Genomic DNA, 26,368 nt, shown 5'->3' with positions numbered 1-26,368 from the left:
CCCAGCCTCTGCCCCTGGGGATGTCAGCACAAAAGAGCAGAAGCACCCCAGGGTCTTTCCTCTCTATCTTGCTAACAATAAAATAAAATCGAAAAAACACTCTGTCTTGCCACAGCACGGAGGGAGGGATGGGGTGACCGGCCAGGAGGCAGATCTCTCCTGATCCCGAGGGCTCTGCTTCTGCGAGCAGATCCAGAAGACCATGAAAACTTCTAACCCATTCAAACGGCTGCAGAATAAAACCCTTCTGAAATCATTACCATGGCAACTAAGGAAAAATAACACAGAAAGAAAATACCGACCTCAGCTATTTCACAGGAAACACCAACAACATTTTACTGACTCATCATTTGCAGATTTTTTTATATATATACATAAGAAAAAAATCAAATGGGTCACACACAGACGCAATTTTCAACCTGACACCACTCCATTAAGATCCTCTCCACCTTCCGCATGGGTGCAGACACGCACCAGGTCTGCCTTGAAACAGGAGCCAGACCATGAGTCCTGGGGCAAAATGCAAGAAATTCAAAATGCAAATTAATTAACAAAATGAGGTGCCCTTTTTTTGGCCTCTCCCGCACCTGATTCCCCATCTTTTATAGCTCATAGCGGTGTCCTCAGTCAACCAACGAGCCTTCTCCATGCCCTGCCCTCATCACACCCACATTATTGCCCCTGCCTTGGTGCACCTGCTGAGCCACGGCCATCCGAAAAACCATTTTGGTTCCCTTCAGTAAATACAGCTCCTCTTAGCTCCAGGGCCGCTTGCTACTTTATAAATAGAAATTCAATCCACGCATATTTTCAGTCATGACATTCGTTGTCTTTGGGGCTCCTTAAAAGGCATTGGGCTTTCGCTATTGTCCTGGGTCCAGCAGCACGAACCTGAGCCATGCTTAATCGGAGCCCGATAGACCGATAGGCTTTCTCTACTCAACCTTTGCCAAATTGGTTAAAGAAAACAATTCAGAAAGTAGCAGGATTGCAGCGGTTTTTGCTCTTCTCCTCCTGGGGCTGGAGACACAGAAAGGGCAGCACGCTCGCTGCTCGGTGGGCTGGAGGAGGACTGCTGGGAAGTTCAGGATTTATAGGCATTTATTAAAAGGAAATGACAAGTGAACAAGTCCGGTTTCATCCCATCACCGCATGGCAAAGGAGGATTTTGTTATGGGCTGAATGGAGGCTGAATATTTCATGCCACGGCAAGTAATGCTGTAAGAAAGGGAGGAAAGCAGCTTTCATTTCAGAGAAATCGGAGCTGTCTGCACAGGAGGGACTCCCCTTCCACCAGCACCGCTAATCTCCTCACCTTCCACCCGTTCTTCCCCGTTCTGATTAACAAATGTCCCTTCCCACCCCACACGTGCAGAAGGAAGGAGCTGAGTCCCATGGACATGGCACCTTCTAGTGCAAGACCTTCCTCTCCACCACATCCTTGTTGAGCGACCGTGGCCAACAACCGAGTTCCCCAGCCCCGACTGCCCGTACGGGGCCATGTCCCCAAGCACCTCTGCCTCCTGCCCAGCTGGAGCCCAGGCTGCAGATGAGGGGATGAGCCCCGAGCATGATGGAGAACCTCATCAACCCACCCTGAAGGGACCTGCCATGAACTATCCCTGCCCAGGACCATAAACAGGACCTGCAGACCATGCTCTCCTTCCCCAGGCCCTGGGGCTGGGCTGTCTTTACCACTCTCAGGAGGCACAGCAGATATTCTTGCCTGAACTCCTTATCTCTCTCAGCTTGAGATTTCTGGATGAATATTATCCCAGAAAATGCAAGAAAAACATGAACTGGCTCATCCCTCTGCCCAGGTTTCGAAGGAGCTTAAGCTGAACAAAAGCTGCATTTCCACTTGGTCACACCTTGTAAGTACTTGAGATTTAAAGCCCTCTATTTCTAGTTAATCTAAACCAAGTTTGAAACTTATCTCCCCATTAGTACTTGAGAAGGTACCAGGGGGAGGGAGGAAATAAAAAAAGAGAAAGAAAAAGGCTGTCTCTGTATGGCTCCTGCACAGTTCTGCTGAACCTGGGTTTCTGATGCTGGTAACACTATCTCTAATGCTGACAGACGTCCATGGGGGAAAAGCCGGTCGGTTCCTAACATCAGCAAAAAAACAATTATAACAAAGAGCTGAAATCCAGCAGAGACGAGGGAAAAAGCGGTCGGCTCCTGTCCTCGCTCCTGCTGGGGGCTGAGCGGGGTGGGAAGCGGCTCTGCGAGGACACGGGTGGCAGCAGGGCAGTGTCATGGGCACCAACAGCATCGGGACCAACCTCTACCAGAAGAATTGGGGAAAAAATAAACTGACCCCTGGGAAATCACCAACAATCAGCAGTCAGGAGCGCTTACAGACGAAAGCATTTGCTGGTGCAAGCTGAGGATGCTCCAGAAGCTCTAGCTGAGTTTGCTGGCTCCCACCCAAGGGGAACAACCACAAAAATCAAAGAAGAAGAAAAGAGAAACGCCCGGCTATCTGCAGAGAGCAGCGATTTTTCATCCATGTGGGGATGAAGCGAGTTTCGAAAGCACACATCATTTTCCCATTTCACTGAGCCAGAGTCTCTTCCCAATACTGCCTGAGCAGAGATAACGCGAGGGTATGGATGGCAGCTGAAACAACAGCTGTAATGATAGGATCTAAGGCAGCCCGAGTATTTCCAGCCTCTGAACTAAATTAACAGGAAAGAATTGACACTTACGGCTCCCCATCCAGGGAGCTGAAGAAAACTTTAGTAGATGTCAAGGAATCCACATAGGCTCATCCCTAAAGCACGCACAGAACTGAATTATCTGATAAAAAACTCATACACTTTCCAGCAGCATGAAATCTCATTTAATTTTCAAATCATTCGGTCTCCAGAACAAGGATAAAGTCTGCTTTATAGGCACAGCCCATTTTTTTAATGACTATGAGGGCCGTGGCACCCCTGTATTTTGCATGGCACTCTGGAAGAACTTCATGAGCAAGTCAATTAAAACACGCGAGTTCCTACAAGACCTCATAAACCCTTCAAATCACGGAGAAGCGGAAGAACCCCCGAGGTCCATAAAAAGAATTACCCCCGATAACAAACAGAGAGCTGGTTTTGAAGTCAGTGATCCTAGTGATTAACAGCTCTGATGACTTCCATTAGCATTGACTTGACTCCTCCAGTCTCCAACAACAACCTGTTAACAAGAGCAATTTCTGCTTAAGCAGGAGCTAATTGAATATAGCACGTGCAAATCTATAGGGCACCTCATTTTCCTACTGTGGGAGTACCCTGTGTGGCTGTAGCGCTGAGAAATTAAGTTGACACTAGCTACAAGCCCTGCATTGGGCAAAGCCAGCAGACACCGAGGGAGGGAAAGCCTCGCTGTGCTGCCAAAGCTTTGATCACTTGGCTAAGAGTAGCTGGCACAGGGCTGGAGAGATGTGTAATGGAGTTAAATAGAGACATGGGATACACACCAAAGTGGAAGCGGAGATATCTCTAAGAAGAGAAGCCGGTGCGTGAGCGCAGGACCTTGCGCGCTCCCAGGAAGAGCCTGGGACAGACGGAGGTTGTCCGGGGAAAGCCTGTCTCATTGATTTAAGGGACGCATGCACATGCGTAAGCGCCCTCCTGAATCAAAGCCCGATGAATCAGACTCATACGGGGAAGCATCAAATTAGAAATTCCACCACAGAGAAAAGTCAGGCTGTGCTATTAAGGCCACGGTTGGAGTAAAGCAGCGGGGTGCAGACATAAGGGGGTACAGCACCAGTTTTCATCAGTGTGTGATGCAGAGAGCCCCTGGTGCAGCACCAGCTGCTGCCTGGCTGTGGGATGGGTCTTTGAGTCTCTGCACTCGCAGGAAACAATTCAAGAGAGGTGCAAGAGATACCAAAAATATTTTACAAAAAAAGGATCCCCTTCCTTCCTGACCTGGAGGCCTGACACAAATCCACGCACATGAAAGAAGCCAAAATTTACATGTCCTGGATCGACCTGACACGGAGCCGCGGAGGTTGGAGGGGACCCGGTGTTGCCCTCAACCGCCCTACGCAGCCAGACGAGGGCGAGCAGGGCAGCACGCACCCTGCGAGCTGCAGCTCATCCCCAGATCCTCCACAGTCTCCTCGGGAGGCGAACGAGCACTTGGCAAGATCTCATTTTGGCACATAGGGATGTCAAAGGAGCAGCCTCCATACACCTGACAAATGTGCAGCTGCCCTCCACCACTCCTGCGGCCAGCAGCAAAATGTTCAGCTTGGCTTGAAACTGGTGGAGATTAGGATGCTCTCGACCACCAAATGCTGGGAGTAAAGTGTTTCTGATCCCCAAAACACCCTTATTTCTTAAGGCAGTGCTCACAAATGGATCCAGACCTGCTGCCCTCCAGCCTGCCCGGGACTTTGGACACCAGCACAGATTCAAGCACCCCAAGACCTGGGGCACCAACCTGCCAAATTGCCACTATCCAGCTCCATTACACCACTTCTTCATGGAACAATCAAATTTTCCTCCCACATGGAGAAATCAATCAGTGGGTGTCATGACAGCTAATAATTTTCAGTTACCTTCTTCCCTGCATGCTGAATTCAGGCAGAAAGAGAAGTACATGAATACCATTTGGGTGACTATTATAAATGCTTGAACCTGGAGCCTAATGGTTTCTCCATGCCGGCAGGTTTTCTAATGCTGCTGCCGTTACTGACCCTTCACCTCCCTTCTCGATCGTCCTGGATACCTGAAAATTTCACGTCCTCTGATGCTGATTAGGAAGACTCCCATGTTCTCCAGCCTCGACTGTTTACATAAATAGACACATTAATGCATTTTGCCAGCAAGCTTTCCTTTGATGCTTTGGCACAGATGGTTGACATTTCCATGCCGCAGCGGCTATTAGATCGTAATGTTAGCGGTGACAACTTTACATCATCTGTACCGAGTACGCTCCGGGCCCCTGCAGCGGGATGCACTAGGAATTCAGCTTGAGATACTGCCATGAGCTTAGGCTGCTCCTGCCTTCTGCAGATGGAGTTTGCACACCTTGGTTCGTGGCACTGCTGCTTTGTGGATTCCTACAACACCTTGCTGTAGCTGGGGGTACTCCGCCAGTTATCCTCCTGCTAGGGGAATGTCAGGCATCGCCTCTTCCCACTTCCTTGAAGAATTGCCCCCCATGGATGACGAGCTCTTCTCCTTGGGCGCTGTCCCAAAGAGTCATTCACCCCTGTCATCTCTCCAATTTGCTTTTAAGAATTAACAAAAGGTTCTCTATAGGTCTGAACCAATTTCCTCTTCCTTCCTTCAGAGACACCAGAGTTTTGGACCACTCTAGATCCAAGTCCCCACAAGCTCCAGCCATGGATTTGAACCGACTGCAGCTTTGGGGAGGCCAGAGCAGGACTCTCCAGTCTCTTGTTATGTTAACAATGGCAAAACACCGCAGAGACGGCGGCTGAAATTCAAGCGCTATTTAAACAAATGAATATGTAGGGTATAGTTCATACAATGCGAGTTCAGACAAGGAAAATCGGAACAGCCAGGCAGCTCAATGCGAACCAGATTTTAAAAACAAAAACAAAACCCCAAAGCCCTTCCTCAAGGAAGCCCTTGCTGAATTCTTTCCCCTGCTGAGGAGTCCAACATCACGCCTTGTACTAAAGCCTTTGCATTTCACTCCAAGGAAGGACTTGGAGGAAAAAAAAAAAAAAAAAAAAAAAAAAAAAAAAAAAAAAAAGGAGCACATTATGGAACACAGTCTGGCTTACAGCCAGGGCTGGGGGGAAAGCAGCATAGAAACCCTCTGGTTTAGCAGCACATTTTACTCCTGCTCTATGGCAGAACAAGCTTTTGCAAAGCCCTAGCCGTTTGAACCCGTAGCGCTGCAGAGTCTCAGCTTCCCTAAGGCGACTCAGTCAATTGGTTCAACAGTGTATTTAAAATCCCCGGAGTCTACCTTTAAATCACCTTTATATTCCTCTACCCAAAGCTAATAGTTTCTACCTGCATTTTGCTTCATCTCTGTAGAAAAACAAGCTATTTAGCAGTCACATTAATAATCCGCAGCAATCTGGTTGTCATTTCCCTGATGGAAAATTTCACACTGCTGCCCAGCAGCCGCGACGTGGTGAGTGCTATGTGCACCTCAAACCGCTCTGCTTTCCTCCCACTAAACCCAGCAGTCATGAGAAAGGCAAGAGTCAGAACTGGACGGGTGGGGAGGATGGGCAGAAAACGCAGAGTTGAGGCCGGTCAGGTGTACCTACGGCTCACGCACGTGCAGGAACCACGTGGAAGCAACCTGATGCCGAGTGAGAAAGTCAGCGAGCTCACATCAGAAGGAGCTTAGAGGAAACCCAGCTCCTGAAGCCCCAGCCATACGATGGTAAAATATTAGCTGATGACGACTTTACAGTGGAAGGTGGTCTATGGAGAGGAGCTTCGGGATGGAAGGGTCTAAGGTAGGAGATGAACTCCTGGGGACATGAACTACCTTTGCTATGTGCATCCAGCACCCCTGGCCATGGGTGCTCAGTCTGCCCAGGTTGACTGATGGGTGAATGCAAACAAGCAGCAAGAGGTGGGGGCCAATGTTTTCAACATACTGCTAATTTCCACTCTTTTTGATGTGCCTTCAAAGAACCACTGTCATCCTAAATATCCCAACCTGGCCTTCTCTGGTCGATGAGTCTGTTAAGCAAGTGACTGAAACACTGTTTAAGTTTTCTAGGCATCTTCCATGGAGAAAAGCAGGTCCCTCCAGGATGCCTGTCCCAAGGTGAGATACAAAGCCTCCAGAGGAGCGTACTTTTCTCTCCTGGCTACAATGAGGACTTCAGCTGACCAGCTCCTGTCTTGAAGTCCAGGATGCTCTGGTCATCCCAGAGCTGCTGAATCCCACCCAGCACTGCTGGGGACAGATGGGAGGGCAGAAGCGAGGGCAGAAGCCTTCATCCTCCCAGAGTAACCACTAGCCCATCCTTCCTCTCACACAGTAGCTGCTAGCATGTCCCCTCCCCTCTGGCAAGGTGCTGGTAAAAACACAAGGCTTTTGACATGGCACCATAAAACATATCCTGAAAGTATTTTTCCTAATATAGCCCGGCGTGCCCAGGGTGGCCTCATGTGAAAAGCCCAAGAGGTAAATATTCATTAAATAAGCAGAGAGCTTAATATAGAAAGTCATGGAGTCAAGTACTCTTCAAGCCCCCTCACGACTTTGCAAACATCAGCCAATGAAGATAAATTTGGCGTGGCTGATCACTTGCACTTTTAGGAAAGGCTCTTCTAAAAGAAAAAAATCACATGTTTCCGTGTTTATAATCTCTGCAGAAAGGCCTGGTCCAGCATTTCTCCCCTCTAATTCCTGCTCTCATAACTGTCAGATTATGAAACTGCAGACTATGAGCCTCTCGAGTTTACAGAAAAACACCTCTCTGCTCTGCCGCCACTTCGAGCAGATGAACTAATAAAAACAATCTCCGCTATTCACTCCAAATGCCTGGGAGAAAGGAATCTGGAACAGTAGTAGCTTCAAAATACCGTCAAAGAAAGCAACCACCCACAGCGTCTGGAGTCCCCCTACGCTTATCAGCTCCCTTCACCTTGTTACCCGAAAACCACCACAAAAATCCGCTTCTTCCCATCCAGCTGCCTGCCGGGATTCACTGCTGGCTGAGGCAGAGGCCAGCACCCCACTGCCCTATTTCTCCCGAGCCAAAGAATTAAGAAGCTGTGTTGCCTTTAGGGTGTTTGATGATGGGAGATTGCTCAGCCACCCATTCCCAGTGGGATGGTCCCCCCGGTATACGCACGGTGGGAGCCTATACCAGCATCTCCCAAAGATGCTCCCGATAAAGGGCAACAAGCTTTGACAATCCGCCCCTTGGACAGTCGCAGCAAAGACACGGCGGATCTGCTTTCACCTTTCAGCCAAAGGAGGAATATAACTGTTTATCGGTTTCTGTGAGCCACCCCCCCTCCGGGGTTCCGAGGAGATGATCTTCCCAGTATTATTAAATAAAGGTGGAATCACTCAAGCTTCCCCGCAGAGCTCCCACCAAGGGCAGCACATGAAGGTGAAACCTGCAGGACTTCAGAGCACATTGCTGTTTAATGTGTACTGAAAACAACGGTTAGCCAGCCAGACTGTATTAGGACGTCAGGGAGAAGGTGCTGGCTGGAAGGGACACATTTAGCACAGCCACGTCTCCCTGGTGTTCGGTCATTGAGGCATTAATGCCATGGGAGGACACGGGAATTTGGAAGCGATCTGCAGCCACCACCGCTGCCACTGGGAGCTGTGGGAGAAACGCCTCTGCATGCAACTGCGAGCGACTCTGCAAACACAAAATGTGCCAGGAAGGGAGAAAAGTAAACAGCCGCGACTCAAGATGCAAGGGAGTTCCCAGCAAAGGCTGGCACTGGGACAGGGGTGGCCGTGTCTGGCTGGGGGGGGAGAGGTCTGGCATCCCGGGAGAAGCACCGTGCTGGGCTGGCCACCGGGAGCCCTCAAGAGTTGGAGGGGTATATAACAAGGTTCTGCAGCATCTCAGCCTTCCTGCTAATAAACTCTTCACCCCAAATCCAAACGAAGCATGCACCTGCAGCTCCAAGCCATCCCATGCCTGCGGCAGGACCGAGGACACCGTGCCAGCAGCAGCCACAAAACCTACGTGAGACCAGACCACGCAAAAGCCTCTCTAAAACCAGAGCGCTTGTCATCTTATGGAGACATTTCAAGAGGAACATGGTAACTCCTTCTCTTAATGACTATATATAGGGAAAAGCTCTGCTAGGTGACAAGTGTGCGAGAGGCTGGAGCAGAGGCAGCCTCTCGCCTGCAAGGACTTAGATAATCGAGCGGAGGAATAGCCAGCAATGAGTCTATTTTGGACTCAGCGTGCTGTTGCTAGAGCATTCACCGGGGAGGCAAAGGCATTTGTTACCTCCTCTCCAGGGACTGCAAATTCAATAGACTTCCTTGCCTGCAGCTGCACCGACCCAGAGCCCGCAGCCGGCAGCAGCGTTGCTAGCACTGCCAGGCTGGCACAAACCCAGTGGCAAACGGCTGCTCCCTCTCCTTGGACCCCACGCCGCAGAAACCAGCAACGCGTGGTGCTGCTCGCGTGACGGCGGTCCCGGCACGGTGCTGAGCACCCCTGGCAGGACTGGGATGTGGGAGCTCACACAGCCCAGTACCAGCCAGGGTGATCGTTGCCTGCAAGCTGGAAGCAGGCTCAGAGGAGAAAAATCAGCCCTGCTCTGTCCTGGGACCCTTCCTACAGCACGCCAATGCCTCTTGCCCCAAACCATCCTGCCAGCGGCCGGATTCGGACCCGTAACACCGCCCGCATCCCCACCGCGCCAGGAGCCGCTGGGACAGCACTCACCTGCTCGTGGTACTCAATCCCCATGCTGAGCGTGTTGATGAGAATGGCCACCATGATCCCACGGCCAAAATATTTGCTGTCCACGATCTTCCGGAAGGTCTCGCACACCACGTGCCAGAAGGCCAGCACCCGGCTCGCTCTCCTGGCCCGCGCTCTGCCCCGCTGCGGGTCCCGCTGGTCACTGTAGTGGGCGTCCTGCGTGAACTCGTAGACCCCCTCGCTGTCCGAGTCGGCCGTCTCGTTGTCCGTCAGCTCGGCCTCGCTCGCCAGCGCCTTGAGGCAGTAAGGGCAGCTCTCGGGGTTGCAGGAGCCGCCATCCAGCTTGGTGCAGGGGCTGGAGATCTTGCAGGAGCTTTGGCAGGGACCTGAAATGCCAGCAGGGCAGGGGCAGGGCAATCCATCAGCTGGGACAGAGGGGCTGCAGGCGGCCACGGGAGCAACCCGCCATTCCCGTTAGCACCAAACCATCGCCCTCGACAAGACAGGCATTTCCTAAGGTGAAAAGGGCTCCTGCTGGGTTAAATAGCCCAAAAGCTGGGCTCCCCGAGTGCCTTCTCCCCAGTTACAAAGCCCTCTTGCTGTCCCCAGGCAGACACTGCCACCAGCCCAGCACCCCTAGCCCACCTCGTTATACCTGTGGCCATTACAGCTAGGAGAAAGCAATCAGTTCCCCTGGCCCTGGCAGGCTCCGGGCTGTAATTATTGGGAGCACTGCCGCCAGCAGCCTCCTTTCCTGCTCCCGCTGTTTGCTGATGCTCTGAAATCACCAGCTTCCCCCCCCACGAACTGCCCTCAACAGCAGCTCCCAGCTGCCAGGTGGCTCCTGGGGTGACAATATCAGCGGGATATTCCCCCAAAATCCCACCAGCCGGCTGCAAGGGGAGAGACTATCTGCAAAGCACGCTCCTGACTCACGCACAGCAGCAAGCAGCAGTGCGAATAAAAACCCAGCGCTAAACCGACTCAGAGCCCGGCTCTGTGTATTTAGTCTCCAGGCAGCTCTGGGCTGGGGGCAGGACTTGGTCTCTTCCCCGCACAGCTCCTGGCTGGAAAGGTCAATGCCGCTGCGGTGGGATGGAAAAGGCATTGACCGCCTGGGAAAGCTTGGCCAGAAACGCTTCTTGGAGGCTGAGGGGGTTTGGACTAGCCTGGCCCAAGCTCCCAAACCTCAGGATGTGGAGGGGGAAAGAGCATCTTGCAGTGAAGGTTTGAAACCTCCGATCCAGGAAAGCTGCATTCAGTATCTGGCTCTGTTACGAGCTTCCCGAGCAAATCACAGATCTTTAATACTCGGCATCTGCAATTGCCATTGAGCACTCGTGCAAAACAGACGCTCGATCTCCGTGAGCCTCCTGTCCCACGAGAGCGCTACGCAGTGCTCACGGATGTGCTGGGACTCGGATCTGGAAGATGTCCGTCCCCGAGCTCTGCAGCAAGTGGTGGGCAACGAAGCCACCTCCAACCCCTGCATTTTAGCGAGGAAGGGACACGGCTATTTGGAAGCGGCCAGGCTGGGCTCCAGCTCTGCTCGGTGTCACTGAGCCCAGTTCTAGCTGCTTTTGGGAGTGCAGGGATTTGGGGAGTGTTCCCTGTAATTACAGAATAAATTGGTTTGGGGGCAAGATGGGGATGGGAAAGAAAATGGGTTCATTGAAAACATTCATTTCCCTTGGATTCTTGCAAGTATGAAGTCTTGGAGGTTGAAACCTCTCTCCTGGTTTTGGCTATAAGACGCCTTAGGTAGGTCAGAAGACTCATGTTGGCCTCACCTGGAAAGCCATCGCCTTTCTCTGTAACGTGGACTGAAAAGAACCCTGCAAAGATTCAGAAAGAGAAAGAAATTGGGTTGTAGCTTGTATTTCTGCAAGGTAACCCCAGACCGACGTCCAGCCCCAGGCTCACCCGTGCTCTGCGTCTCTAGCAGCTTGTGCATGGTGCTGTACGGCCCGGGCGGGATGTTGAGGCTTGTCAAGGTGCTGCTCCCACCACCGACCGCCGCCTCCCCCAGGTTCTTCTCTTTCAGCATCTCATGGGAGGTACTGGGGTGCACCGTGGGGTACACCTTGCCGCCCACGATGTTCTTGGGGATCCCCTCTGGGCTCGGCAAACCGAGGCCCGGCTGCGGGACGGATGACCGGCAGCGCACCGGCTCGAAGTGGCAGTCGGCGTGGTAGATGCTGTGGACGGACTCGGTGTTGCTGGGAGCGGCGCTGGGGGCCCCGTGGGGGTTTGGTGCCGAGGGGGGGAGCATCAGCCGGTTGGTCCCATTGTGGAGCGAGCTGGTCTCCACGTCGCTGATCTCCGGGCTGGCGCGGGGTGCCCGCAGGTTCCCATTGCCCAGGTGATAGTGGTGGTGGTGGTGGTGATGGTGGTGGATGAGGTGGTGCACCGAGGACCTCTTCCTGCTCCGGCGCTTCCTGGCGTGCCGGTCGGCTCCTGCCTTGCTCGTGGGGCTTGCGAGGAAACCCATCCTCACGCCCGCCACCCGGTAGACCTCCACGAGCTGCTTGCTGCCTTTGCGGGCAATGTAAACCAGGTACTTGAGGAGTTCGTCGTAGCAGCTGCCCGGCTCCGAAAAGCTGGCGAGGGTGCTGGCGTTGGACAGGTAGCGTACCCGCTGCTCCTTCATCAGCTGGCTCTCGCGCTGCTTCGTCTCAGAGAACTGCGTTGCTATCACCACCAGGCAGAGGTTGATCATGAAGAAAGAGCCCACCTAAGGGGACAGGAGCCATCAGCCACCTCGGGGTGGCCATGCCCACCCCGTAGCCCTGCCTCACCCCACGCCCTGGCGCAAGGAGCTGGGGGAAAACCCCATCCAGCCCCAGCCCCTGCGTCACCTAGCAGGGACCGCTGGCCGGGACCGCGGAGGGGCTGACTCAGCCCCCAAGCCCCCGCCCCGGGGACTCCCACGCCAGCGCTCTATGGCGGATGCCAAAGATCAAAGACGAGAGAAGATTATTTTGACAAAAACCTTTTGCTCTTTTAAGATGGTGTTTTTCTCTCTCCGCAGACAGCGGTTGTAATTATCACAATTAGTGGCATTACGATGAATGCGCTGAGCCTTCCTGATAGGAGCGCTTTTTTCTGGCAGCGTGTGGGCAGCTTGCGAGCAGATCCCTTTCCCCTGCTAACGGGATTTGCGGGTGACTGTTACGCAAGGGCATCAGCAGTCTGTACCCACAGCTTGGAGATTTTATTTCCAACCAGGGTTTCATGAGGTTCTGCCTTCTGCAGAGCCCAGCCTGGATCACAGAGAATTACTGACGTGCTAACGGGCTATCACACACTGCTAATGTTACTCGCACGGCATCTGGAAAAGTACTGCTTGCTCTTCCTCTCCATCATTTCGGAGATGCTGAGAGCAAGGGACTGTTTCTTTTTTGGGGAAGCTAATAGATGAACTAGAAAAAGCATCATGGACTAAACGACCTCCTACCTTCTCCTCAGGGTTTGAGTCCTGGTTTGATGAGGAGCAGAAATCCCCACAATGGCCTAATGGACAATGTGCAGCTATTTTGCTGGACTTAGGCCAATTAGGCAGCAAGAAGGGGACTCATCTCACTTATCTCAGCTACATCTGAGTGAGGCACCTAATGATCCTTTAGAGTCAAGAGAGAAATAGGCACATCAAGTCTGCAATGCATCTAATTTATTTTGGATGTCTACCTTCAGAGGAGATGAATCACCCCCTTAAAGCACCTATTTTTCTCCCTTGACGATAAAGGGAGTCTAGACAACGAGCTCAGCCAGTCACAATTCTGCTTGCATAGATGAAGCCCATCATGGAGCCCACCCCACAGAAACTCTTTGTTGTCTCCTTTGTGGGTGGTCTTGGATGATGCTGTGAAGCGTGGGTGGGCTGTGGGCAGTAATCTCTTCCCTCCTTTCTTAATGTGCTCTCTAAAGTTTGGGACTGTTTTCCTGAAATGTCCCAGCCAGCTGGGTTCTTCGATATGGGGGACTTTCTGGGCAGCCTCCTCCCCTTCCAGAGCTCAAAATCTGACCAGAGGAATTTGCCTACTTTTAAACTTAAATATTAGGTGGCAACTACGAGAGAGGACCTTGGAGCACAAGGAGAGAAGTAGTAGAAGCAGCAGCCACAGAAGTGCATCTACCATAGCTTAAGCACATCTTTCTTTCCTTCATGTTTGCAGCAAAACGCAGCTGCAATGCAATGCCGTATTGAAGCTGCGTGTCTTCCAGCAGGCTGGTTTCTGCCTCAGCTTTTACATTCACTGTATTATCTGCCCTGTTCCTCTGGGTCACTCCACTCTGCTCTCTCCAAATGCCAAAAGGACCCCCACCTTCCCCTAAGGCCACTCACAATGATCAGGAGGATGAAGTAGATGAAGTTGTAGAAGGAGTGTGCATCCATGACAAAGTACATGATGTCCACCCAGCCTTCCAGTGTGATGACCTGGTGGAGATAGGAAGGGAAAATGAACCCATCGAGGCTCAGTTCCAACACCAAGTGCACAAGCAACGTTTCTCCTGGCTGCGCCATTTCTGACACCCCATAGCTGGTCTCGGTGCAGTACAAGACACTGAGGAGCCAAATCCTGCTCCTGCCAATGCCAATAGCCACGTTACCAACTGCTCAGACTGAAGCCAGCCCTTCTTTTCCAGCTGGTCCTAAGGCCCACTACTGCATTTTGCAGAGGGAAGAGCAGTCTCTCGGCTCTGCTCCACTTCAGGATGGTCTAACTGCACACACAGAGGATTTGGAGACTGGGGTTTTGGCCATGCATGTGAGATGGAGGCATCTTCAAGCATCAAATTGCACCCCTGACATTTTGAGCACCCGTGCACTGCTATATAATGCTTGCTGGTGCAAAATAGCTCCCAGGAGCGCGATTACGCAGCCCCTAGGAACATGTTGGGGGGCACGACCGGCTGTTCACCCACCTCGCGACAGTTTGCAGACAAGGCTCACCTGAAATATCGCAATCCAGGCATAGCCAATGTTATCGAAGTTGATGGCTCCCTTGAAGGGGTTGTGCTCCCCGGCGGAGCAGTTGGTGTAATACTGGTTCCAATTGACACAGGATGTGTTGGTAGTGTCATTGTAGGAATAATAATCCAGGGTGCACTCAAGACCTTCTTCCCTCCGTGTTGGGATACTCCGGCAGTAGCGCATCCCATTCTCCCGGGGCTGGGAGCAAATGAAAGGGTTCTCGTCTTCGTTCTCTGTCTGGTAGTATCGCTCCAAATCCACCGTGTAGGGGCTGAAAGAGTCCAGACAGGGCTGGGGTTTGCACACCGATTGCAGGCAATCTGGCAAGGTAACAACTGTAACAGCAGTCTGACATCTGTTATTCTGGAATTTAAAGGGTTTTTTTTTTAAAGGGATCCCCCTGGACTTTCTACAGCCCCACTGGGTGAGATGATGTCCCTAACTGGGTTTTGGGAAACTGAGGCAGTGCACTCGGCCACTCAGCAACTCCTCTGATGATGACATTATAAAGAGTCACTCCATCTGGAAGTGCTCTGGCTTTGACTTTAGGGGACTAAGAGCAGGATTCAGCCCGGCGGGGCTTCTCTGAAATGCCTTTGCTGCAGTAAGATGGAAATCAGTCAGTTAAACTCCTGTATCTCTTGTCCTCCTGGAGATGCTGAGAATTGCTTGGGGACACTCTATGTACAAGGACCTCCCAAGCTTCCTAAAAACCGAAGACAGGGCCTTCATCTGCATTTCACAGTGCCTGTTCAGCCCATAGATAAGCTCTAAATTCCCTCTGAGGGTGGCCTTACCACAGCAAACCAGGCAAAAACACTCTTCAGGGAGATGAAACAACCCATGGCCAGCCAGGAACTGGCTTCTTGCTCTGCACACAGCTATCTCCTTAATGCTGCCAAGACTTCCAGTAAAGCTTGCAAAGATATTTTTAAGCCTAGTTCAGCCTGGTTAATTCCTGCAGAATTGCCTTTAATACCCTTCAAAGCTTATCTAAACCCCTGGAATTCTGGCTCAATTAAACAGCACCCAAACCTGTGGCTCTATTGGATTTACTCAGTGGTGAAGTAGTCCCTCTGCTCTGTTGCCATTTACTTAACAGGGACATGCCCGGTAATGATTCTCCCAACTGCCCTTTGAGGACACGACCTACAAGAGGGGTGGCAGTTGATTAGGAGATGCGTGGGAGAGGATAAAAGGTGCATCGTACCAGCTCCAGACTCGAGAGCCAGCCTAGCCACAGCAGCAGCATCATGGTCCTGCTGTGTGCAAGAGAGAGGTTTTGGGCTTGCAGGACTTCTCCATCCAGGTGTGGATCTAGCCAGACCAACTCCGGGGAGTCAATTTTTGAAAGCAATCCACTGAAAGGGGACAGGGGTACCAGAGCTCGGCAGAGCAGCCATCAAGGGCTTGCAGTCACCTGCCCTTCTCCTAGCATTCGAAGGGAGGGAGGTGGTGGAAAAAACCAGGTAGGTAGGAGAACAGGTGTGGAAATCCTGGTCTGAAAAAGGCTGACACCTACCAGACATTTCGACCACTGTTCAAACACTCCTACATTTGGCAAGCTGGCTGGCCAGGAAACTGGGTGCTACAAAACCCCATTTGATCACAATAGTCCTCTTGGCCTTAAAATCCAGGGATCTGTGAAAATTAACACTTTGGGCCAGGGACTATCTGTTGCTTTGAGACTGAAAAGGATCTAGCATCACAAAATGTATGGTATCTCCATCAGTTTTCCCTGGGGTTTAGGCGGGACTACAAATGTCATACCAATAAACACTACCAGCTGCTGAACAGGATTCAGACCTCAACGTCTCGACAAATGCAGAAAAGGTCACACGTTAATGATATGCTGAATTTAGAAAGCCTGAACTCTTATTCTCAGGGGTTTTTTGGAAGCTCTTATCAATCAGAGAGGTTCCCAAGTGCCAGCTGAGGGTTAAGGCCAGCCTTGCAGGACTCGAATGGCAAATTGTCGCAGCTTGCTCTGTTCTGGCTGTGTGTGCCTGAGCAGGAGTTGTGGTGGCATTTAGGAGCAGGAAGCATTTACAGAAGACCAGGGCTTTTTAATGGAGGATATCCTTGTCTCTTGGAGAGATACGCTCGCTCGAGCGGGAGAGACATTTCTGCTGCCTGCGCAGACTCACATGCTGAAGTTCTCGGGGAAGAAGCAGCGGTTCCTGAGCAAACCTGCCCACAGCTGGACTCCCACGATGCCAAAGATGAAGAAAACGAAGAAACAGAGGAGAAGGACGTTCCCCAGCATGGGCAGCGTGTCCAAAAGAAGCGTCACCAGGATGCGCATACCTGAGGCAAAGAGGAAATGTCCACGCTGAATTTTCTTATTCCAGCTATGTCCTCCTGACCTTTTCCTTTCCATCCATACTTTTCCTTCCACTGACAGCCACTGCCTTCCCAACCACTGTCCTTGTCACCCCCACATAGCTTGCAAACTCCAGCAGCTCCCCAGTCCCTGCTGGTTTTCCCCCAAAGCCCCTGGGATACCCCCCTTCATCCGTGTCCTGCTCCGGGGCACACGACCTCCCTTCCCTTCCCCTCTCCCTCCCTTCACTCCCCATCTCAAGTCCTCTTTCTCCTCCTAAAGTTTTCTAGCAATTTTATGTCTCCTTTCTTCCCTGAGACCAAACTCTGACATTCTTCCTTGCTCAGTCATATTTCTTTCCCCATTCAGTATATATTAAAATTCCCTCCCCTCCCTAATTCCCCTCATCTACCCTAAATCCCCTCTCTTCCTTAAAATACAGGACTCTCTCTGGCAGTTAATTCTCACAAGTTCGGGAACAGCCAGTTCTGTAACAAAGACAAATTGATGGTGACTTCAACTTGACATTTACACACAAAAAAATTGATTTCATCTGACGTCTCTGTAATATTCTGCTCATCTCTCGCTCTCCTTCTTTCCCCATCTTCTGCATTCTCTCACTCGCTTATATTGATTTTCATTTAAAGAAAGCTTTACTGTTGCACCCTTTACTTTGATACTTCAAGAAGACTTTTTTCTCCCTTCCTGATGCTGTCACCTCCTCTATCAGGGTTTTTCTTCTATTCCTCTACTGGGGAACAACCACCTTGCATCAACTCCTAATTAACTGAAATGACTTTCTGTGGTTATTGCATTTATCATCATCATACAAAACCCTCTTTTTTCTTTTCCCACCTTACATTTCTATCCCATTGTAACTACGTTGCAGAGAAGCCAAGATAAATTACCTGGGATTTCAAAATACATTAAGTGAATTACATCCCCAGTTAGACAGTGGTGGATAAATTCAGCCATCCATCAGTTCAGCAGTGGGGATAAAAAAAACCGTTGCAAACAGGATTCTGAAGCTACCATAACGATTGAAACAGCAGCAGCAGCAGCAGCAGCAGCAAAGCCAGATTAAGTTCAAGAGTCAGGACCAGAAAAATAAATAGAGCCCAGGCACCTCCAGCACCGGCAGAGAGAACTGAAGCTGATTAGTTCTCGTCACGGCATTGGGCTAGTTCAGATAGGGGAGTTCGGACTTGGATTTAATTTGGCTAAAACAATGCTGGATTCGATACCCAGGACTGTAGGACCAGGAAAACAACGTTTCTGATGTGCTTGTACTTACGCTTAACACACCCGATCCGTACAGCATCCGAGAGGGATGGAGCTCAGCGCCTCTCGCAGCGCTCCGGGCTTTGCCCAGCACGGTGCAGAAGGAACGGCTCCCTGGGCAGTTTGGTTGGGTTTGCGATGGCCAATGCCTCTCCGAGGACAGGGCTGGGTTGCCATCACCTGCTGCCACGCAGGAGCAGGCAATGCCACCCACTGCTGTTCAAGGGGGGGGGCTGAGACCCTCATGCATGACCTGATAAACCAGGACTGAATAGCCACCTCCCATACCACCCAGGTTTTCTTTGGCGGTGTTGGGGTTTGGGGCTGTACGGTCCAGCTCTGGGGAGAAGAGCAAGAGATGCTCCGAGAGGAGGCTCCTCAGCACATCCCAGCGGGCTGTCTCCAGGCACAACAAGATTTCCTCATCCCAGTTTCTCCAGGAAAGGATGGGGTAGCACAGGAAGGGTGGGAGCAGCATGGCTCAGACCCCTCTGCCGTGCTGCCTGGCAAAGGCTGCCGGCTCAGTCAATCCCTAACGCCTGCATCCCTTCACTTTAGGAGCCTCCTAAGACCCTCTTCAGCTGAGAAAGAAAGGTGTCTGAAGACAGTCCTGGATATCTTACTGACTGGTGGCTCATCTCTGGTGCCACAGGTGTCAAAAGGAATATTATTTAAAGTAGAAGAGTGACAGGCACTGGAAACCAGAGAGTGGTGATAGGACCTAGCACTACCAGGCTTAGGTGAACGTTTGAGCTGCAATGTAAGATGGGGAACATCTGTGTTTGCTCTTCCATCTTTGGGGCACAGATACAGAGAACTTGCATCAACTGGGAGGAATAAGGATCTGACTTACTGGGGACCCTGTTAATGGCCCTGAGCGGCCGCAGGACGCGGACGGTGCGGACCGCTGAGAAGCTGACGTTCTGCAGGTCCAGGGAATACTCCAGCATCCTGCAAAAGACACGAACACGGAGGAACGTCAAGGATCTTCTGGAGAAATGTTAGATTATCAAACATTATAAATCAAACATTATATGCCAACCTCTCACAGAGGGACTTGTTACTGCATCTCTCCCATCAGGAAAGTTTGCCAGAGGAATTAATTAAGGGTTGTTTGCGTATCAGAATAAAGTCAATGAGTGAGAATGTGATACACCAGCTCACACAGCCACAGATCTTCTTTCTCTCTCATCTGCTTTTGTTACTGTTTTTGCACAGGTCCAGGGCAGAAGCTTCTGAAAGTCCCTGCACACTCCAGGGGAGCAATTTCCAGACACAGCCCTGATTTTAACAGCAATTGTACAGATACTCTAATGAATCTGGGTTCGCTGTGCTGAGCACCACCATCACCCTGAAAAGAAGAGAGGAGCATCCCCTGGTGCAGACCCTTTCTGTGGGACACAGGAGTGTGCACCACAGGACACTGAGCTATGCTAGCTCTACCCAGCAGAGATCATTGGCAGGTGGGACTCAGGCGGACGGGCAAGCGCACAAATCAAAACTGATGACACTTGTAGATAACAAATGAGGCAAATGTGGACCAAGGAACCTCCCAGTGCTCCTACGCTGTGCCTGAGGGGGTTATTTCACAGCACAGGACACTGAGGTGCAACCTTCACATGACTTCGTCTGAGGATGCACTTGGACTGCTTCGAGTCTCTGGGGTCCCCCAGCACCGTCTCCCTCTGCTCATGGCACCTTTGCTCAAGCACAGCAGGGCCATCAGTCACGTCACCGCCAGGACTTTGCTCTCCAGCCATGGGAAAACACAAGAGCTCTGCCCAAAAGCATTCTTGAAAAGGCAGAGCCAGGCAAAGGCAAGGAAGAAGACCACGAGGCTCCCCGCACAGCCAGGCTCCCGCTGCCACAGGCAACCACAGGATATTAATCTCTTCCGAAAATTATCAAGTTCCATCTCAAAGCTAGTTGGGTGGTTCCCTCCCTCCAACTTTGGTGGTTAGAAGCCTAACTTCCAGCCTGAATTTATTCAGGACAAGCTCATATCCATTTGTTCTTATGGCAGCGCTGTCTTTTAAGTAGCTTCTATAGCTGTTCTTTGTCCCGGGTGTTTACCCACCCGATGTATTTACAGAGGACACATCACATCTCCTCTCAGCCTTGATTTTGCAAAGTCAAACAAACCAAGCTCTTCCAGCCCCATCTCGCAGACAGGCTCTCTGCTTCCCAGTCACGACCTTTCTCCACACCTGCCCTGGCCTGAATTAATCTTACGTGATTAGACATCGGGCTTTTTGAAGGAGGCTTTGCTGGCGCCTTGCACAAAGGCATCAGTGCTTCCTCCCTCCCTCCCTGCTGGAAGTCCCGCAGGATTCATCAGCGCCGTGTTAGCTTTGCCACGGCTGCAGCACATTGGAGGTTTCTGCTCTAGCTGTGATCAGCCAAACCGACTCTCCTCCCTCCTGGCCGTTGGCAGGTGAGGAGCACCTGGGGCGGAGAAGACTTTCTACCCCCCAAATACACGACTCCTCACTTGATGCAGTGACACTTTATCTGATTTCTCTTGATAGGCTCTAATGAGGATGATGATGATCAAACCATATCTAAGATCAAAATAACTTTAACATGTTCCTCTGTATTTAGCTGACACCCACAGCCATGGGACAGTCCCAGAAGATGAATATTAGACAGGCACGTGTAGATACTAGGAGCTTGTTCTCATCCTCTGACCAGAGGAAGGCAGCATGCCCACGAGAGCCCACCCGGTCCCAGTGACAAAACCAGCCCCTTCCTCGGTGCGCAGGACTCACCGCCTTGGGTGAGCTTTGGCTAAGGTAAGGAGAGGGGCAACAACTTCCCTGGGCTTTAATGGTTCTCAGGTTTCACTCGCTGTTTGAAAAGAAGATTTTTGTATGGTTTGCAGGATTCAGGTAAAAAGCCCATGTCACACATACAGCTTTTTTTCCATCCAGTATTAAAACAGAGGCTACCAGCAAAATTCAGAGCAGCATATGGTTATTTGCAACAAGGCAAATCATTTTCTGATTAATGACAGCTCTAGACTCACTTCCAGAGATGCGTGTGATTGCAAGCTGCAAAGGGCACGTTGTAAAATGCGTTTTGATTTAACATATTAAAGAACAATTATAATGCCAAATTTAAAATACCAACCAAACAACAACCCAGTAGCTTGAGCAAACACTTGAGCACCAAGAGCGGGTGGGTGCTCTCCTACCTCTGCTGCTGGGCACTGCTACCAGCGCCAGCATTACAGCACCGCAAGCTCAGCCCCAGACCTAGACTACAGCATCTACACATTGCTGATAACTAACAGCTCAGGAGCCTCGAGAGAACCCAGTATTGGCGGAAAAAAATGTGGGGAAAAATCAGTCACTAACAAGCAAGTCCAATGAGAATCCCACCACTTCCCAGCTCTACGGTCACTTCCCAAGGCAAGGGGATGCATGGGAGGAATCAATCCATGTCCCTGGCAAGGGAAGATACCCAGGGAGAGTGAACGTCAGGATGTCACCAACTGGCGAGGTGACAGGTGCATTTACCAGCATATATAACATTTACGCATTGAAAATCTGCAGTGTAAAAAGCCCCCGATGAAGCTTCAACTCAAATGTCATTTCTGTTCAAACGGGAAAGCGCGATGCCTGTCAGTGCCTCTGCCACGGACCTGGATGCCCAGCCAAGTTAAAGGCTCAGAGAAATACTCAGCATTAAATAGGATGGATTCGTAGCAAATGCTGAGACTCGTCAGAGTGATCAGCAGCCCCCGATCGCTGGAGTTATTCAGATGGAAAGCGGAAATATTTAGGACTTTCTAAGAATAAAAGCAGAGCATCTGTAAAGCCAGACGTACAACGGGCTGGTGGTGGGATGCAGAGAGAGAGCTGATGCAAACCTTTGGCAAACTCTCCTCCGAGAAGGAAAACTCCCGGGACTCAGCAGTCAGACACAAGGCATGGCTCAGGATGGACCGGGCAGCTGAAATTCATTCCTATTCTGCCTGGAGACAGCGAGACTCAGAGCACGCTGGGGTTTCTTCCACATAAAACCCAAAGCATTGGGAAGGATCTCGTAAGCACAGTGCCAGGCAGCACCCCTGCCTGCAGTGAAGGGCTCACAGAAGCGATGCTCAGGAGCTTCACAGGAGGGGTTGAAAGGGGTCTTCTCACCCAGCGAGCCTCTAACAGAGCACAGAAATGCTGGCAAAGCCCTTCCCACACCTACCCAGCATCGCCTCTCCGACCCACCCTGCTCTCAGCCCTGGCTCCGCTCCCATCCCCGGGATCACTGCTCGGGAAGCAGAAGATGGTGGGAAGACCCATCAGAGTCATGGAGTTTGTGCTGAGGGCCCTTTCCAAGGAAAACTTGAACTCTGAACACAGCTGGGTGCTGGCGATGCTGTACAGCCAGGGGATGTGACCAAGGTCACACAAGGAACAAGTAGCAAAGCATCGATGCCTGCAGGCAGGGCAGCATTCCCGGGAGCTGCCCCCGCCTCTGCCCGCAGAGGCACAGAGCCCCTGCTCGCTGCCGGCAAGAGATAGAGCTCAGATTTATTCAGCCTTAAAAGGTTCCCAAAACCGGGCATATAGGCACCCTTTATCTACAAAGTGCAGTAATCAGTGGATGATATTAAGCCATGTTGGAAAAGACAAGAGGAAATTATTTAGGCAGCATTGTATCTTCAGAAAGCTGAAATGAAATTTCCTCCCAGCCCTCACCGGCTTTGCTGCACTCCGCTTTTGCTCAGGAGCTGCTTTTTAAGTCTTGCAAGTCTCACCGCAATCGTGGGTGTTGCTTAATTTTAAAAATACTCGTTTTAATCAAGCTGAATGGAATAAAAAGAACAGCACTGGAGGGAGTGTGAACCCTGCAGCCTGCCGGATCCGGCCGCACCACGTGTCCCAGCCAGGACACTTGAATAATGAGGCTTTTGGAGCAGCAGCAAGTTCAGCTGAAGAACTGAAAGAAACTAAAGAATTCTCTTTAAAAAAGTCCTAAAACTTAAAAAAACCCAAGTCTTTTCACAGGTGGGTTTGAGTCAGCTCGGCTGCAAGGGAGGCTGCAGAGGGGTTGCTTTTACCCAGCAGGTTTCTGTGAGTCAGGGACACAGCTTGCTCGGGATGCTCTGCTGCGAAGGCTGTGGTAAGGCAGCACGGAGCAGAGAGCATCCGCAGCTGGGGGGGCTTCAGCAGCCCCCGGTCTCGGCTGCTTTTTATCCTCCCAAAAGTCACCGAAGGCATCAAATTGCAAAGCTCAACCCCACATTTTGAACCCCCGGAGATTTGCGATCATGAGTATCGGCTTGATGCGGTTCTGCCACTTCTGCTCGGAGCGAAGGGTACCTAATTCGGGATTAGCCAGGATGCAGTGGGGCCACGGGAGGAGGCTCCCGGCTTCCAGGACATTCGCATCCATCCCGGCAAGCACCGGAGAGGGGCAGATTCCTGGGAGAGGGTTTGGTGCAGCTTTCACTGCAGCTCAAAGGGGCTGCGGCTGTGATTGCACATTGGGTAATTGCGTGTGCAAATCGGCCACTTACACGGGCAATTACCCCACGGTGCCCAGGCAGCGCAGAGGGCACCGCGCAGCCACGTCTCCAAGGTGCTGTTCCTCCGTGCAAGAGGGATCAATACAGGCAGACAGAGGGGATGAAAAAGCAACATTCATCCCTGTCTCTCTGTTTGTTTGGGGTTTTTTTTAAGGGACAAAGGGACTAATACATGGGGAAAGAACAGCCTTTGCCCACAGTTGCAGCGGGAGGCTGCAGCAGGGACTCCCGTGGGCAGCCCCACACCAGCGCTTTCTTGCCCATGTCTGAACCGGGGAGTTGAAAAAGCCCCTTGATCAGCCTCATACAGCTAAAGTGCCCTTCAGAAGAGCCCTGCCTGCTTGTGAAGCGAACTGGTGCTGTGAGGTGAAGCCCACGGGCTGGAAGCTTCACCCAAAGCACCCAGCAGCAACCTTGCTCTGGCTGCTGCAGCCACGGAATCACCGCTCCCCGCAGAGACCAGTCTGGCAGCATCGCCCTTATCCCAGTTTCTGAGCTAAAGAGCGTTTCAGGAACCATCCAGGTTTAGATGGAGCAGGGATGGAGAGGGGGACTGCGGTATCCCTTTCTCTTCTGTTACCTATGAATACAGCGAGGCTTCCTGCAGCATATTTCATCCCTGAAATTCAGCACTCAAAACCAGGAGGGAGCAAGACATCCTTAAGGGTTGTTTATGAAGGCTTCAGCAGAGCTAACTCTTTAACACAGCCTTCAACACAGAGAAAAAATGATAACAAACAATAAAAGAAGTGTTCAGGAAGCAAAGAGAAAAAGAAACGGCGTCTCCGTTTCTGAAGAAAGCAGCCTGCCAACCACCTCCAGCCCCAGCTCGTCTCGAATTGTAAGCAAAATATTCCAGAAGTGTTTAACTCTCCTACAAAGTCTTTTAAGAGGCCCGTTACTGTTACAATGAGCAAAGCACACACAGGACTCCGCAGACTTGGCCAAACAACTGACTGAGCCCCGAGTAACAACAGACCCACACAACTCAAACACGGGACGATGCACAGCCCTGCTTGGAGGGGAGCAGAAACACAGGCACGGATCCAGAGCCCTGCTCGACCCTGTGTCTAGAGAAGGCAGAGAGGAACCCTGTAAGCTCTTACAGCACCAAAGTATCCCCTGATTTAAAGCCTCTCTCCTGGGAAAACAATTAACCATTGGGATTTTTTGTTGGTTTGGGTTTGGGTTTTTTGGTGAGGATGGTTTAAAGCACAATTCAATCCACAGGGATGCAGAGGTTCGCGGAGGTCTTTATCTGACCAAAGTCAAAACAAGCTGATGTCCTGCAAGCTGGTGGGACTGCAGCAAAGTGGCTGGGGATGGGGATGGCTCCAGCTGAGGAGCAGGTAGATCTCAACCTGTGGCTACCCGCTTCCCACAGACTGATTTGGAGAAGAGGTCCCAGCGCCCTGCCCAGAGGAGGGGGAGGCAGAGCGCGTGCGGGGTCCCGGAGCGGCCAAGGAGACGGCAAGTCAGGGCACATCTCCATCCCACAGCTCCAGTTCACCAGCCCAAGCCTTGGTCAGCACTAAACGGTAAACGCTTCTGCATATTTTTGGATGTAAACAAGCGCTCATCCTTGATACATCTGCGTCTTACACTGGGAGAGGTCAAAATCATATTGAATTGTTTTTAGAGGACGAGACCTGGCTTGCAACGCCTGTTAACCTTCAAGTGTTCTCTTAAAAGCAAACTCCCCAAATCTTCTCCTTTAAAATAACGCAACATAATTATGCCATTCATCACTTTTTTCTTCCCTTTTCCCCATGCAACTCGGTAACCTACAGCCAAAGCCATGTTTCACTAAGCTGAGTTTTGATAATACAGCGCTATTCTCATCTCCAGCAAGTTTTACTGTAATTACAGAGATGTGTTGCAGACATTACACACTCTACAATTAGCACTAATTGCATTACATTGTCACAAAGAAGTCATTTACTCTCCATGAGCTCATGAGATTGGTCTGGACAGTTTAACAGAGCTGAGAAGTACTTAATGGCATGCCGCGAAAGTGGCCGGCAGCGCGGCAGGAGCAAGCAGAGCACCCAAGCAGCTCTCCCAGCCCTCTGCAAGCGGCAGATTTGGGGCAAATGCGCAAAAAGATTTCTCAGCAACGTAAACCTCTGTCAGGTCCAGAAATTTCTCAAGGAAGCAGGCGGTTAAATACTACAAGTTTGGGGTTTGTTTTTTTTTGAAGCCTCTCCTAGACTGGTGGTAGTTGGGAAGGGTTTCGACGGATGGTGTGCCCGTGGGAGCGCACAGCCCCGGCGTGCAGCACATCCCACATGTCCCTCGGCATGACATGCCTTCCCCACCCGATGCCCCACAGACATGGTTTGCTGCTTCTGCTCTCCCCCTGCCATCACTTTCTGCTGCCCATGGGAAAGGAATTGGCAGGGAAAGCAGGAGAGCAGGAGCCCGGGGACCTGCCAGGTACTGGGGAGCCCACGCTGTCCTGCTGCTTCCCCCCTCCCATGTCTTGCACAAAAAGGGGAGGAAAAAAGTGGGAATGCAGAAGCAGAGCTGCTTCGTTGCGGTCACCAGGGCCGCGTGGAAATGTCAGTTTGGGGGTCTCTTCCCTGTCATTTCACTGGAAAACCTGGCTGAAGCCCTTACAGGAGACCTACATACAAACGTGACACGCTTTATCGGGTATCTAGCAAATACAGCGGGGATTTGAGGATCACCCTGGTGCACGCTCTCCTCCAGGGCTGCAGCTCGGCTCTGGCCCCTTTCCTGACATCACACACCTGCTCAGATGCAAGATGCCTTCACGTCGAGCTCGGCTCGTCCCTTGCTCCCGTGCTTTGCTGTTAGCACCATGGTCTGGATGCTCGTCAGTGTAATTTGGCCCATGTTGGAACCGCAGAGCTGTGCTCACGAGCTACCAGAGGAATCTGCTGC

General features: G+C 51.3%; 1 protein-coding gene across 21 annotated transcripts in view; it reads right to left on the bottom strand.

Annotated features, from left to right (window-relative positions):
• CACNA1G (calcium voltage-gated channel subunit alpha1 G) overlaps positions 1–26,368 on the bottom strand; it is a 151,758-nt gene that overhangs the window by 73,923 nt on the left and 51,467 nt on the right. For all 21 annotated transcript variants that reach the window (XR_003923343.2, XR_003923342.1, XM_030013969.2 and 18 more), the window contains exons 4-10: positions 18,788–18,885; positions 16,478–16,637; positions 14,310–14,601; positions 13,701–13,793; positions 11,279–12,089; positions 11,146–11,190; positions 9,377–9,741 (exon numbers count right to left, since the gene is read on the bottom strand). Coding sequence is in view for 19 of the 21 variants with exons in the window: in XM_030013969.2 (XP_029869829.1) it covers positions 9,377–9,741; positions 11,146–11,190; positions 11,279–12,089; positions 13,701–13,793; positions 14,310–14,601; positions 16,478–16,637; positions 18,788–18,885 (1,864 nt within the window). In the remaining 2 variants the exon portion in view is untranslated. The remainder of the gene's footprint in view (positions 1–9,376; positions 9,742–11,145; positions 11,191–11,278; positions 12,090–13,700; positions 13,794–14,309; positions 14,602–16,477; positions 16,638–18,787; positions 18,886–26,368) is intronic.

Source organism: Aquila chrysaetos, chromosome 5 (genome assembly GCF_900496995.4).
Source record: "Aquila chrysaetos chrysaetos chromosome 5, bAquChr1.4, whole genome shotgun sequence".
Classification (NCBI taxonomy): Eukaryota; Metazoa; Chordata; class Aves; order Accipitriformes; family Accipitridae; genus Aquila; species Aquila chrysaetos.
This window is presented reverse-complemented; position numbering and strand designations above follow the sequence as displayed.